Source organism: Dasypus novemcinctus, chromosome 5, assembly GCF_030445035.2.
Source record: "Dasypus novemcinctus isolate mDasNov1 chromosome 5, mDasNov1.1.hap2, whole genome shotgun sequence".
NCBI lineage: Eukaryota > Metazoa > Chordata > Mammalia > Cingulata > Dasypodidae > Dasypus > Dasypus novemcinctus.
In genome coordinates this window covers 15,009,521-15,025,881 of record NC_080677.1, presented here as the reverse complement: position 1 = coordinate 15,025,881, position 16,361 = coordinate 15,009,521, and the positions used below count along the sequence as shown (strand labels likewise).

Below are 16,361 nucleotides of genomic sequence, written 5' to 3'. Positions count from 1 at the left end.
CAATATTTCTGATATAATAAAATGATTTCAAATTATGCCAGAATAACTATAAACTGTTGTCACAAACTATCGTGAACTCTCTCTCTTTTTTTTTTTTTTTTTTTTTGGAATAGCATGAAAATAGATCAGACATCTTAAATGTAACATTTTGATTTTCAAAGACACTGCTTCTGGCTACACAATTTTCTCAAAACTCTCCTCATTGATATGCCCTTTGCTCCATAGAGGCCATGTTGGGTGGTGGTGGTTGTTTTTTTATTTCCTCTACTCTGTGCTTTTTGTTCTTTTAACCCTCCCCTTCCTCCTTATTTCTCCTAATTTTCTCTTTCCTTGATCAGTGAAAATCATATTGATTTGTGAAACTGTAGTGCTTCTTTCTCTTATGTCCCCACTTTGCAGAGGAATTTTACACCTGGACCCATTAAATTCCCTAAATTGAGTTTCCTCTTTCAGTGTCCACCCACCTTTCCTGAAGTTACCCTAAGCCCCTTACCCCTAATCCTATTACCTTAACCTGCCTGAGGAAGATCTGCAGTCCAGTATGGGCCAGTGGTCCTTTTATGAAGAGTTTGCCGACACAGTTGACTTATTGCAAGAATTTATCACCAAAAACCCACAAGTTAATACAATCCAGAAAATGCTCCATATACTGGGTTCGACACATTAGTCCATATTTGTAGGAAGGTAGAAACTATAGTCTAAACAGAAAATATCGTTCTGTTTTATAATAGATGGACTTTTCTCCTTGGATAAGGATTGATCTGATCTTTTAACCTCACTAAAATATATTTAAAATAAAATGTCCATTATTTTATAGATTTCCAGGCCATGGGGCTGAAGAAAGGAATGTTTTTCAACCCAGACCCCTATCTAAAGATTTCTATTCAACCTGGGAAGCACAGCATCTTCCCTGCCCTCCCTCACCATGGACAGGAAAGGAGATCCAAGATCATCGGCAACACTGTCAACCCCGTCTGGCAAGCTGAGGTGAGTGTGATGAAAAGAAGCAGAGGGGACCAAGCAGAAGACTGTGAACCATCCCACGTTTTCATCCCTCTTCCTACAGAGCCCCAAACTCTCTGCTAAATCCACCACTCTCTTGGTCTCAGCAGGAAACCTTTTTATGGGTTGTATCTCTTAGTAATCTTTTTTTTTTAACACTTATTTTATTTATTTCTCTCCCCTTCCCCCGTTGTCTGCTCTCTGTGTCCGTTCGCTGTGTGTTCTTCTGTGTCTGCTTGCATTATCAGGCAGCACTGGGAAACTGTGTCCCTTTTTTGTTGCATCTTCTTGCTGCATCAGCTCTCTGTGTGTGCAGTGCCACTCCTGAGTGGGCTGCGTTTTTTTCGCGCAGGGCGGCTCTCCTTGTGGGGCGCACTCCTTGCGCATGGGGATCCCCTATGCAGGGGCACCCCTGTGCAGCACAGCACTCCTTGCATGCAGCAGCACTGCACATTGGCCAGCTCACCACATGGGTCAGGAGGCCCTGGGGATCAAATCCTGGACCCTCCACACGGTAGACAGACCCTCTGTTAGTTGAGCCACGTCCACTTCCCCCTTAGTAATCTTGATCCAGTCCTTCACGGCAAGTACCAGGGAACTCTTCTTGTAGCTACTCTCAGGAGCCCTAATGGTAGCTTCTTCAACAGATTTAGAATCTGAGCCTGCAAACTGGAGAAAAATGTTTTCATCTGGGTGTTTCGAGTTTACCGTAGATCTTCGCAGGCATGTGGTCTTTAAACAAGAGCAACAAATTTTAAATGTGGCCCTCTGCACCAGTTTTCCAGAGATCCTAAAACTGTCAGGTTCCTGGAATAGGTGCATCAATAAAGCCTCAGAATATTCCTGCTTGGGTTATGTATTGTTTGGTTTACATAGACATCAAGCCATATTCAGTTCCTCCTCATGGTTTGCACAGTGTGAGGCAGATTGCTAGAGTATTGAACATAGTAGTTTTCATTGTCCATAAAAGGCCCTTTTCCATTCTTAAATGTGTCTCCTCTGCCACCCAGGAGCAAGGAGAATCCCAAACAAAATCACGTGTCAGGCTCAGCCTCACAGCGACTACATCATCTCGTAGAGGATTTGTGCAGAACTGTCACATCTCCTTTAACTGCCTCTCATTCTTTAAGTTGAGGATGTCAACCTGCAAAGTGTGTATGTTTACAGAGAAGGCTTGAGGCAAGAGAGCGGAGGCAGAATAATTTAGGGGTTAAAAGTACAGCGTTGCAGTCACACAAACCTTTGTTCGAATCTCAGGTTGGCCGGTGTTATTAGTTGTATAAACTTGAGAAATCAGTCATCCTCAATCTGAGTTTCAGATTATCTTCATCAGTCTGTCAGTGATGGAAATGTGCTTCTCCTACCCCATGCACTGGGGTTCTTTCCTTTCTTATTCAGAATAAAAAATCTCTGTGCAGAATTTTTAAAAAATCTTGACAAAAACGTGTAATTAGATTATCTGGGGCCTCGTTTTTCCATTGTCTCTTAAATTACACCACCTAGTTCCTGGGTTTAATTAACCCTAGGCTTTATGGATGAACTCCGTTCTAGGTTTAAGTGGACTTAAGGGAAATGGAGTTGTACTCAAACTTTCTACAAACTTTGTGAACCAAAGTTTGTTTGGCTGCAAAACTTTTGTACTGTCAACCCCTAAATTATACTGCAGTGCCCATTGCCCAAATGTCCAATTCATGGCTCCTCTGCAGACAACCCAAGGCCTCTGTGATCTGGGCATTACTTTCCATTTCTATCAACGAGGAATGAATTTGGCTTAAGCAAAAGGAAGCCTGGCCTGCTGTGTTAACTCTCACAAACAAGCCCAGAGGGAGGCAGAGCAGTATGCAGTTACTGAGAAAAGCCACCAGGGACTCGAGCTCTCTCAGCCCTCCATTCTTAGCAGGTGGCTCTCATCCTCCTGTGTTAAAACCTCAGGCCCAAGTTCCAGGTGGGAAGAAAGCAGGAAGGCAGAGGAAGCCTTCTCCTTGCACAGCTTTGCTTTTCCATCTAGAAGAGAAGCTCTTCCCAGCAGTCTCCCTGTTAACCTGTTGCATGGCCTCACCTGGCTGAAAAAATGGCTGGGAAAACTGAGCACAAGGAATCCTCAGTATTCATGGATTCCACATTTGCGAATTTGCCCACTCGCTAAAAGTGAATCTTAACCCAGAAATCAAAATTTGCAGTACTTACGCCATCATTTGCAGACATGCAGAGTGGCAAAAAAATTCAGTTTCCCAATGCCTGTGATTCCAGCTGTGGTAGAACAAGGTGATGCTCTGCCTTCTTGTTCCAGCTTTCATCCTGTAAGCAAGTGTCCTTTTTGCTATATTTTTAGTGCCATATTTTTTTTTTTTTTTGCATTTTTTGCTTTTTGTTGGCCATTTTGCTGTTTCAAATGGTTTACAAATGTAGTCATGAAGAGCTGTCTCATGTTCTTAAGTGCAAGAGGTCTGTGATGTGCCTTATGGAGAAAACTGTGTTAGAAACACCTCATTCAGGCATAAGTTACAATGCTATTGGCAGTGAGTTTAATGTTAATGAATCAACAATATATATTAAATAAGGTGTCTTTAAACCAAAACAGCCTAAAACAAAGTTGTGTATTCACTGGTTGATAAAAATGTGACCAAAGGCTCGCAGGAACCTCACCCCATAGTTTCCCTAGGAGCAGTGGTTCAGTATTGGCTAGTTCAATATTTGCGGCAACGTTATAGAACATAATTACTGCAAATAATGAGAATGAGCTACATTTTACTTTCCTGTCCCTATAGTAGATGAAGGCAGGGGAGAAGGCAGTTCAAACTGGATTGAATGGGGTCTGCCACATCCCTCAGCTTCACTTCCCACCACCTTCTGCCTCAAACCTTGGGCTAACGCCACTCATGGTTGCTGCCCCCTCATACCCCTCATGCTTTCACATGGCTTTGTCTTTACTTATATTCATCTAAAATGAACATCCCCAACTAATCCACCAAGCAGTTCCCACTCATCCCTCAGGTCTTGGCTAAACTACAACCTCAAGTGTGGGACATTCCTGACTCGCTCCCCGCCCCCTACCCTCAGGATCAAATTGTTCCTTCCTCCATGCTTTCTTGTAGAGACCTCTATCATAGCACTACCGGGATATTATTTCCACATCTGTCTTCCCTGCTATATTACAAAAGTCTCAAGGAGAGAAATTGCATCCAGTTGCATCCTGATACCCCCAGTTTCTGGAACCTACTACTAATCGCAAATACTTACAGAGGACTTACTATACCTAGCAGTGTTCTATAAGCTTTACAGAACACATTTAATCCTCATGACTACCCTATGAGATAAGTACTATTATTGTCTTCATTTAAAGAAGATAATACTAACAGAGGAGTTAAGTGATTTTCCTAAGGTCACATAGCTGGTCAATAGCAGAACCAGAATCTGAACCAGCAGCCTGGCTTCAGAGCCTGTCCGCTTCCCTCTCAGTTATGCTCCTCTTGTAGCCACCCAATGAGCACTTACTGCATGGAGAGCTCTGAGTGATACATAAACACCAGTGACTTCCCTGGAAAACCACTGGATGGAATAAATGGTCAAACATTCTGTCATTTAACTATCTGAATAATTAAATCATTCAAGGCAGGGTTTCTTAATCAGGGGGCGTGAAAGAGTGTTAAGTGGTTTCAAAAAACCCTGAAACTGTAATCAGTTTTGTTTGTAGGTGCTTATGAATAAATTCTGGAGAGATTATCCATCACTTTTATCAGATACTCGAAGTGATCATGACATCCCTCCTTTCAGAAGAAAAAAAAATTTTTAATCTACAACATGGGGTGATAAAGCCAAAGACAGTTGTTAAGGAACTTAAATTGGACTTGCCAGCTAATCACAGGAACCTCTACCTCAGGAAGATACGTGTGAAGGAAAAATGAGGAGTTTTAAGAATGGGGAAAGCAAGATGAAGAGCAGTTAGTTTCTTATAGTTAGTTCATTCATTTAAGAAATATTTGTCAAATATCTGTCCTGTATTAAAAATAGAAACCAACAGTAGGACAAAAGATGTTGATAGATAAGACCTCTCAGCCTAGTATGAGGAGATGAAGTAAATGTTCTAATCAGGGTGTAGATACAGTGCTCCTGGAATCCCCCAGGGAGAGCACCACAGGATTGAAGGGAGACTTCACAGAGGATGTGCTACTGAACTTGGGTCTTGAAAGATAACTGGAAGCTTTAATTGGGTAGGGAAAGGGGGCAGCTCTTCCAGGTAAAAGGAATAGCATGTGCAAATGTTCCAAGGGGGAGAGGAGTAGCTACTCCAGGTAAGATGAGGGGAGCTGTTCCACATGCAAAACTACCAAGACATCACACACAAAGTTCCTAAGGCACTATTTAGAAATGTAATGTGGCTGGAGCTTGTGGTGTGTGGACAAATGACGGGCAAGTAAACTGGTCTTACTCCAACCACACATCCAATGTGGTTCCCTCATTCCTTATAAATAAATGTCATCATTGGCTTCTGGGTCTCCCATGGCACCATGAAGAGTCTGCTCCTACAGGATTTCTACAAAGGACATTCAATGAGAAATAATTGAATTTGTCTACATGTAATAGCAGGAATATCCTTTAATGCTTACTTTAAATGGTAAATTTACTCATATGATGTTGCATTAAAGCCTGATGTGATTTTTCTAAATTTATGTTCATTCAAACATGAGCTATATTTTTGCTGTTTTCAGTGTGCTAAATCTTAGAAAGATGAAATTTCCTATGCGATTTTTAAAAAGGGAATGGAAAACTGAGAGAAATACATCTCAAACATAATGCAAACTAAAAAGAAAAAAAAGACCTCCCCATTGATTAATCAATCCCCTCCTCTTTATTATTACTGTAATTAGAAACTATTTTAACCCCAGGGAACAGTCTCCTTGATTTTCATGTCTGTTTACTTTCTTGCGTGGATATAATGAGCACTTATAAGATTATAGAAACAGAAATAGCAGCAACTGAAGAGTCCTGGGTTCTATATCCAGAGTGCTCATGTAGAGAACATATGCTCTGAATAAAACAAGGAATATTTCTCTGAATAAAACAAGGAACTCCTAAAAGTAGAATCGAAGAAACATGCCCTGAAATGAGCAAAGATGGAAATCTAGCCTAGGTCTGTGGTGTGTGCTAGTCTCCACCTCCTTCTCTCTCTCTCTCTCTCTGTGCCTTCTAGCACTGGGCAGATCATACCTACACATGCACAATCAGCCTGCTACAATTCCGGTCTCAGGATTAGAAAGACTGGTAGTCTGACCCTTGACTACATCTTCCGATAATTCAGTTTTCACTAGTAAAGAAAGTCAGACCTGGCCTCCTAGAGTTTATATTCTTAGATGAGAAAACAGAAAAGAAACAAAATAATAAATTAGGAAGGTAGTTTCGATGACAGATGCGTAACATGAAGGAAATGTCATGTCGTCATGATGAGTGTGATCGGGAGGGGCTGCTTCCCAGAGAGGTGGCCAAGGAAGACCTCTTTGAGTCACTGTCCCATGAACTGAGACCCAGACCTGTCTAGCTCTTGTTAGACCTGGGTCTCAGGTAGAGAAGGCAGCTGGTGAGAAGGCCTGAGGTATCATGAGCTTACCATGTTTGAGCAGAAGGTCCCTATGAGTGTGGGGGTGAGGGGGAATGGTATCAGATGAAGGTGGAGAGAGAGAGGCAGGGGTCAGTCCCTTGTTAGCCATGGGAAGGAGTTGGGATTTTATTCAAAGTGTCAGAAGAAGCCATTGGAGAATTTTTTACAGGGAAACATCATGCTCTGGTTAAAATTTTATTTTAAAAATCTCCAGCTGGTATGTCTGGGATGGATGAGAACGGAAGCAAGGATTTCTGCTTCTGGCCATAATGGAGCAGCATGTAGCACACGAACATGAAAACAAGTAGAACATCCAGATAAATTTAAAACATAAAAAAGCTTTTATGATGACGTCAGAGAACAGCAGGCAACCAGAACTCTTTGGGACAAGACCTTGGAGAGAAAAGGAATTGCAACCGAGCTACCATCCATCTGCTGGGTGGGGTGGGGGTGGGGGGTGCACTAGGTGAATCCTAGGTTCCTAGTTTCTACTTGACTACAGTGGTAGAAAACTTGAAGTCATTGGGGCCCTGGTTAGTAAAAATGATCCAACCCTACTGACAATTAAAACAGATGCATAACAGGCTCATTAGGGCAGCTATCAGATTTAATTTTTTTTTTTCAGATTTAATTTAAAATACTGTCTTATGTGTTTTTAAACTTCAAAGGTTAGACATAAATAGTAAAATTATAAATAGAAAAACCTCCAAGTGTCCAGAAAATTAAGGAAAAGATTACAAGAAAAAGAATCTATGGGTTGTAGAAGAAATCACAGCAGATATTTTAAAATATGTTGAACTAAATAATTATGAATATATGATATATTAAAAAGTGGTAGAAATATTATGTGTTCAAGGAACATGATGTATGCAACCTACTCTCACATGTTTAGAAAACTGATTGATAGATAAATAAAATTATATAAAGAGAGAGAATGATATAGCACATACAACAAAAACTTAAAATTGGTTGATCTGGATATCTGGACAAGGGGATATGTTGAAGTTCTCTGTATGAATTTTGTATTTTTGCAACTATCTTGTAAGTTTGAAATTGTTTCAGTATAAAAACTTTAAGAAAAAAAAACATATGGGATGCAACTAAAGAAGTGGTTAAGAGAAACTTCATACACTTAAATGCATATATTAGAAAAGAAGAAAGAATGAAAATCAATGATCTGAGTTTGCATCTAAGAAGCTGCAAAATTTACAGCAAATCAAACACAAATACAGTAGAGGGAAGTATACTAGTATAATAAAGAAGATAACTGTAGAAATCAATACAAATCAAAACAAATACATAGTAGAGATTTACATTGACAAAGCCAAAACCAAAAAAAAAAAATGTTATCCTACATATATTAAAAAGATGTTAAGAGAATACTATCAACCACTTCATACTAATAAATTTGAAACTTACATGAAATGGAAAATTCCTGAAACAATACAACTTACTAAACCTGACACAAGAAATTTCTAGGCCCACATATTGTCACTGTTGAATTCTTGCAAACATTTGATGAAGAAATAACAATAATCTTATATAAATTTCTCTAGAGAAAAGAAAAAGAGGGAACAGTTCCCAACTTGTTTTATAAAGTAAGCAAAATTTTGATACTAAAATCTAACAGCGTCAGTGCAAGAAAAAAAATTACAGCCCACTATCTCCCATGAAAATATGAGCCAGTATGCTGAATAAAATACTAGTTAATTGAATCCACCAAATAAAAAAGCTTCACCAAATCATGTTTATGCTAAGACTGCAAGCTTAATATTCAAAAATAATTCCATGTAGCAGTTCTTCTTTGGCACTAGTAAGCCTGTCATTTATTGAGCTCCAGATGAAAAAGAGAGGGAGGAAATCCTTATACCAGGCAGACTGTATTAGTCAGCCAAAGGAGTGCAGATGCAAAATACCAGAAATCTGTTGGCCTTTATAAAGTGTATTTATTTAGGGGTACAAGCTTTGAGTCCCAAGGCCATAAAGAGTAAGTTCCTTCCCTCATCAAAGTCTGTTGCCTCATGTTGGAGCAAGAAGGCTTCCAGTCTCTGCGAGGGTTCAGGCTTCCTCTTCCTCCTAAGGCTTCATTGTCCCAGCCTCTTCCATTCTCAGCTGTAGCCTAGGATAAGGCTCATCTCTCTTCAGGGCTCATTTCTTTCTGGGCTTTCTGATCTGTTCCAGGTTCTAGTCTCTTCCGTTGCAAGCTATCAGCTCTCACCCAGGTGCTTCAGCATCCAAAACTAAACTCCCTATATTCTCCTTCTCCATGTATTTACTTCCCTGTCTTTGAGCATCCATTTATATAGCCCACAAAGGCGGGGGGTGGGGGGGAGTAGGGACTCAAACAGAGCCGCCCTAATGACGTGATCAAATAAACGCCCTAATCTTGATCCAACAAAGTAAAAGTGAAACTTCTGACTCTAATACAATCTAATATACTCAGAGGAGCAAACCAGTTTACAAACACAATCTAATATCTATTTTTGGAATTCATAAACAATACCAAACTGCCACACTCGACCCTCTAAATTCCAAAAAGACATTACAATATTAAAAAAAAAAGCATAAATAAGTAACAATGCTAAGTACAAAATCATATCACCGTCAGTTTAAAGAAATACAGTTTGTCTTGGGGCAAAGTCCCATTTGCCTGTAGACCTCTGAACCTTACAAAACCATTTATCTGCTTCCAATATACAAAGGGACAAAGGGTAAAACATTTGTGTTACCAGAAGGAGACACTGGGGGGGAAACATAAGTCAGGGGTCCCCTACATTTCCAAAAACCTGCAGGGCATACTCTGTTAGATTTCAAGTCTAAGAGTCATTCTCAAGATGATGGTTTCTTTTCCCTGGGGTCCTATGGGGCCCCACCCTTTCCAGAGACTTGCCCAATGGCCATTTTCTTGGTTCCACTCTCATCAAGCATATGTGTGGTGACCAAGCTCCCCTGAACTCACCCTCCAAGAGCATTGGGGTGGTGGCCACACTTTACCCAATCTTTGGGATATTCTCAGCCCCCTTAGTACAGAGAGGGGGAGGCAACATTCTCCCTGATCTCTGGCCTATGGGCCCAACCCTCTCAGAGCAGTGAGTTGGTGACCTGGCCTTCCCTAATCTATGAGGGCAGGCCCACTCCTCTCAGATATATGAGGTGTTGACTTTACTCTCCCCAACCCTTGGGGAATGTACTTCACCCTCTGAGTAGCCGGAGGAAGCAAAACTCTCAATGAACACCATGCTGGAACATCCACCCTCTTCAACTGCTGGGGCAAACTCACCCTCTCTGTACACATCGGTGGGGTCCTTCTCTTGGCCCAAGAAGATGTCTTAATTCCAGCTCTCAGCTTCCATGGTTTTCATTTCAAAGCCATTGTCCCTTCTGTCTCTCCCCTGAATGTCCTTTTTAGTCCAGGCTGACAGTGTTTTGTTCATATTGTGCTCTCAAAAAGCTCATTGGTTTAGCATGCAGGAAGGGTCCAAGCCATCAGACAGTGAGACTTTCTTTAAGTCCTCCCTAGATAACTGCATTTTCAATCCTGACTTAAAAGTTCCAAGTTTAGTTAATTCTTCAAATGGGGCATTATCATCTGGGGACTTGATTTCCAGAGACTTGAAATTTCCAGAATCAGGTTCTGGTTTCTTTGTGCCCAACAATTCATTTTTCAGCTTATCTCTGTCTTCTAGCATTTTGCTATAATCTGCAAGGAAAAGCCAAGCCTCATTCTCTGGTTTACTTTGTAAGGTTCTTCAGCTAAATGTCCAGGCTTGCCATTTTCAAATTCTGCCTTCCATATAACATCAGGATTCAATCTTGGTAAGTTTTCTTCAACTTTAAAACACAGATTGTCTTTCCTCCAGTTTCCAATAATAGTTTCATCATTTACTTCTAAGGTCTCATAAAGCGTCTCTTTAACATCCATATTCCTTTGAAGAGACTTCCTAGAGTCTCTTCAAAGCACTCCAGTCCTTTTCTATCAAGCATCTCACAATTATTTCCTTCTAAGTCCTCAACAAAAATAACTTTAGGCTCCATATTACTAACAACAGTTTCTTCAAAGCAATCTAGGTTTTGACATCAAGCATTTCACAATTCCTCTAAAAGATACCCCTGACCTATTTATAAACTGTTCCAGCATTTTGGTAATTGCAAAAGCATGACCCCACTCTCCAGTACCTAATTCTATATTAGTCAGCCAAAGGCATGCTTATCTCTCTCCCTGTGGCTCGTTTCTTTCCAGGCTTTCTCAGCTGTTCAGGGTTCTGGTCCCTTCAGCTGCAAACTGACAGGCTCAGCTTTCTCCCTGGGGCTCCAGCATACAAATTAAATTCTCTGTATTCTCTTTCTCCATGTATTTACTTCCCTGTCTTTGATTGAGCATCCATTTATATAGCCCACAAAGGGGTGGGGGAGATTCAAACCAAGTTATCCTAATGATGTGGTCAAACAAAAGCCCTAATCTTGATTTAATAAACTTAAAGTGAAACCTCTCAATCTAATACAATCTAATACAGCCAGAGGAACAGACCGGTTTACAAACATAATCCAATATCTATTTTTGAAATTCATAAACAATACCAAACTGCCACACAGACCATACACAAATATACTAAGAAGCAGTAGACACAAACCTTGCTCACAAGAGTGTGCCAACATTAACAAAGTCCATTGAATTCCAATTCATGAACTTCTCTTCCAGCATCTTGTGTAATTATTACCCAGTACCCCAAACTGGTCTGCTCTTTCACACTACTGACATTGGCTCTTTTTTCAGTCACTGTGGTGATTTGAAGCTGTATATACCCCAGAAGAACATGTTCTTAAATCTAATCTGTTCCTGTAGGTGTAAACCCATCGTAAGTAGGATCTTTTGATGAGGCTCCTTCTGTCCAGGTATACCCCACCTCATTCAGGATGGGACTTAATCCTATTACTGGATTTTATAAACTTTATAAACATAATGGATACAGAGAGAAAGCCATGGAAACAAGAAGCTGAAATCAATGAAATCCAGGGAGAGACCAGAAAATGCCACCCTGTGCCTTGCCATGTGGCAGTGGAGCCAAGGATCACCAACAGCCAGTATCTAGGAAAAAAGCATCACCTTGATAATCCCTGAATTTGGACATATTCCCAAATTCTAAATGTAAGTGAATAAATTCCCCTTGTTTAATGCCATTTGCTTAAAGCAGCCCAGAAAGTTAAAACAGACACCAAGCTATGTGCTATGTACCACCTACACCACACATGTAACAATTAAGATAAAAGACTTCAGGTTAGGACACTTGCACATGGAGAATGTGCTTAAAACCCACAATAATAGTAAATATTTAATTCTCAAAACAAGACAACAACAAAAAAGCACCAAATATTGGTGATTATGAACATTAGAGACTTTTGCCTAAGTCTATAACTACAAATAGAAAAACAGTGCACAGACTTGGGCAATGGCAACTTTTATTTCTATTTTTCAGTCTTGTGTGATTTTTGGAGTGGTCTCTAATACTCTTTCTTTTTATGTTTTCCTTATCCTTATTGAGGAATAATTTCCATAAAAACAGTCAGCAATTATTTAAAGTATACAATGTGATGAGCTTTAACAGTTTTATTTAGCCAGGAAACCACCGCCACAATTGAGATTTAAAAAAAAAAAAAGAAAGCATTTCTATCACCCCACAAAATTTCCATTACCCTTTTGCAGTTCAAAGTGATTCTACCTTGGCCCCAGGCAATCTCTGAACTGTTTTCTGTCATTCTAGATTAGTTTGCATTTTTAATTAGTGAAATCCTACAATATACTCTCTTTCTTTCTGACTTATTTTGCTCAGAATAATGGTTTTGAGATTCATCAGTAGTTCATTCCTTTTTCTGCTGAGTCACATTCCATTGTATGGATATGCCAATATTGTTTATCAACTCACCTGTTAATGGACGGGTATAAATATGATGTCAAAGAGGCCTTGGGGTGGCATTGGATTGGGAAAAGTGGACATGGTGGACGATGGGTATGGGGAAAGGCAGGAAGAGATGAGAGGTGGAGGCATCTTTGGGACATGGAGCTGCCCTGGATGGTGCTTCAGAGGTAATCACCGGACATTGTAAATCCTCACAGGGCCTACATGATGGAATAGAGGAGAGTATGGGCCATGATGTGGACCATTGTCTATGAGGTGCAGAGGTGCCCAAAGATGTACTTACCAAATCCAATGGATGTGTCATGATGATGGGAACGAGTGGTGTTGGGGGGGGGAGAGGGGGGGTGGGGGGGTGGGGTTGAATGGGACCTCACATATATATTTTTAATGTAATATTATTACAAAGTCAATAAAAAAAAAAAAGTAGACAAAAGAAAAAAAAAAAAAAGAGGCCTTGGGTTTTTTGTTGATGCTTTTGTTGTAGCAGACAGTTAATCTAATTAGGCTCATTCTGTCATGCATGTGGTGGGCAGCAACTCATCTCTGTTCTATTCTTTAAACCTTAACTGCAAGCTGATCTCAGTTTTCATTGTGAACTTGTACTGATTTTATACACAGAATTAGGGTATCTAGAAATAGACCCACATATATATCATCATTGATTTATGACAGTGGTGAGACTGCAATGCAGTTAGGAAAGGGTGGCTTGTTGAAAACTTGGTGCTGGGCCAATTTGCTAGCAATATAGAAAACAAATAATTTGGTTTCACAACATCTATAAAACTCCATTCCAAACAGATTGTAAAACTGGCTGTGAAAGGTGAGATAGTAAAACTTCTAATCCAGAAGAAAGCGTAAGATAATATCATTATGACCTGGCACCGGGAAATTCTTAAATAGTACTCAAAAAGCACGAACTATGATATAATAGGTTGATTAATTGGATGACATTAAAATTAAGAATACCCATTCATTACACTCTACATTAAGAGCAGAAAAAGGCAAGCCATGAGGTAGGAAAAGATAATAAGCTATATCTAGGTGACAAAAACTAGTATGCAGAATACATAAACTACACCTACAATTAAAAAGAAAAGGGCAGAAACCAACAGAGAAATCAGTCAAAAGACTTGAACAGCACATCACAAAGGAAGATATCCAAATACCAACAAACCTATGATGAGGTACTCAACTTTGTGATTCATCCAGGTATGAAAGTTAAAAGTACAGAGTGATTCCAGTACATACCCACCAGACTGCCTAATATGAAGAAAATCAACATAACTAATGTTGGTGAGGTGTGTAACAAGTGAGACTTTCTTAAAATGCAGATAGGAAGGGAGAAAGAAGATTCATCAGTTAGGAGACAACTGCAGAGGCCAAGTGGGAGGTGAGGAAGCTTGGACCCATCTGGAGGCAGTGAATATGGAGAAATGTAGACGTAGATATAATTAGCCATGATGCCTCACTTTTGTCTCCTGGATCCCTTTAATATCCTAGTCATCTCTCTAGAATATACTTAAAATAAGGCTTTGGCATGTGAGAAAAACTTCAAACAGAGCAGCTAGCTCAGGGCAGCTTCAGTGCTGGTTGCTGGCTGGGAGTTGATGTTGGAGACCGATAATCAAAGCTGTACCCTACAGTCAACCAAACCACTGCCCTAACGACCTAAAAAGTAAAATATGGCCATAACCTCAAACACGGTTTAGGCTTGAACATAAATATCTAGAATACATTTCCAGTAATAGTATGTTGTTTACCAGAATTTGCATATCATGAGTAAATAAGAACAAGACTTACTGGGCAAGGAAATCACTAATACCTGATCAGTGGAGCAGAGAGAGCAGGTCAGGTTAGACTAAAAGCCCAGTGCTAAAGAGGAACAAGGGTGCCTGGGCCAAGATCCCTGGTTCCGGAGGATAAGCCCAATTGTGATGGTTGCTAAATTCAGCCAGTTTGAAGAAGTTTTAACCAAACACTGATTGGTTTAAAATAGATTCTTCAATTTAGTTCTGGTTGATTAGAAATAGAAAGGTAATTTAATCAGAAGTTAAATTGCACTATTGACCTACATGAGGTAGACATAGTGTCATAAAAACGAAAATCATATTTATGGGAGAAAAGCATTCTCTGGAAATGCAAAGCTGGTCTCAGTGGTGAGTATGTGAGAAACCTTAACCCTAAAGGCTTGTGACAACATGGCCTCAGGACAACCATGGAAAAAAAAAGTTTTGAAGTTGCATTATGTAGACAACCATCACCTAAACATCAAATCAACTCTTTTATTGGTTAAGTCACCTCTGAATACTTTTATGAAAGGAATTCATGTACAGAACCCAACATGGACACGTAAAGGCACTAGTTCAGTAGCTGTGGGGGTAGGAGACCCAAAGGTACTGTCTGAGCTCATCCATGGAACCCAAGGGCTCTGAGGCACACGTTTGATGTCCCCTGAGCTATAGTATTCCTGCTACTTTGTGAGCAATATTTTCTGACCTCTGACAATATTAGAAGACAGCAGTGAAGCCCAATGCCTGACCTGGTCATTCTTTTTCCAAAGTCATTTCTTTTTGTTTTTCTTTTTTTTTTTAATGTTACATTGAAAAAATATGAGGTCCCCATATACCCCCCAACCCCCTCACCCCACTCCTCCCACATCAACAACCTCTTTCTTCATTATGGCACATTCATTGCATTTGGTAAATACATTTTGGAGCACTGCTGCACCACATGGATAATGGTTTACATTATAGTTTACACTCTCCCCCAGTCCATCCACTGGGCCATGGCAGGATATACAACGTCCAGCATCTGTTCCTACAGTACCACCCAGGACAACTCCAAGTCCTGAAAATGCCCCCTTCCCCCATCATATCTCTTCTTCCCTTTCCCTACCCTCAGCAGCTGCCGTGGCCACTTTTTCCACATCATTATTACAATTTCTTCCATTGCTAATCATGATAGTTCCATAGTAGAATATCAGTAAATCCACTCTAATCCATACTCTATTCCTCCATCCTGTGGACCCTGGGATGGTTATGTCCTCTCCACCTCTATATCGAGAGGGGACTTAGATTCCACATGGATGATGGATGCAATTTTCCTGCTTGCAATTGTAGGCACTCTTGGCTCCCAACCACCAAATCAAAGTCATTTCTGATTGCAGGTGGAGGAATAGAGTGAATGAAGTGAGGGGCTGGCCTAGCATTTCCATTTATGGGGTCAGTGGTGAACTAGAGCCTGCTCACATTGGCTTACAGGAGCCAATGGTGCCCATCTCTTCCCAACTCCATATTTAGTGAAATCAGCCGTGGGGGTGTATTTATGCCAAGAAAATTGGCAAACTACAATTCAGAGCTGGCACTGGGTAGGGCATCTTTGGTTGGCTGCAGTTTTGTTTTGTTTTAAGATACAGGCCAACCCATAGTGGTTGACATCCTGTAGGGCTGATACCAAATATCAAAGGTATGGCTAGAGTCAGGGGGGAGCCAAATCTAAGTGGATTTCCAAGCATGAAGGCTTCAGAAAAATAAGAATCAAGGACAGACAGAGTCAAAGAGGAGGATCTAGGAATCAGGAAAAACAAGAATCAGGAATGGTGGAGCAGCAGACAAGTAGAAGATGGCCCAAGGAATTTCAGAGGTGATATGAACAAACTGCCACATTTATACGATATCTATACAGTCTGGCCACATTTATTTTAAAGTTTGAAAAAAACAGTAGACAATGGGGACTAAATCATAAAAACAACCAAATTCTGATTACTCTTTTACCTTGCTCACTCACCAGGAATTCCACTGCAGCCTGCCCCATCTCTAACTGCAATCCCATCCCTTTGGGAGACCTAG

General features: G+C 40.4%; 1 protein-coding gene across 5 annotated transcripts in view; it reads left to right on the top strand.

Annotated features, from left to right (window-relative positions):
• The window catches only part of HECW1 (HECT, C2 and WW domain containing E3 ubiquitin protein ligase 1), a 442,767-nt gene that overhangs the window by 286,499 nt on the left and 139,907 nt on the right, over nucleotides 1-16,361 (top strand). For all 5 annotated transcript variants that reach the window (XM_071215076.1, XM_071215075.1, XM_058296745.2 and 2 more), the window contains one exon: nucleotides 818-987. In XM_071215076.1, coding sequence (XP_071071177.1) covers nucleotides 818-987 — 170 coding nt within the window. The remainder of the gene's footprint in view (nucleotides 1-817; nucleotides 988-16,361) is intronic.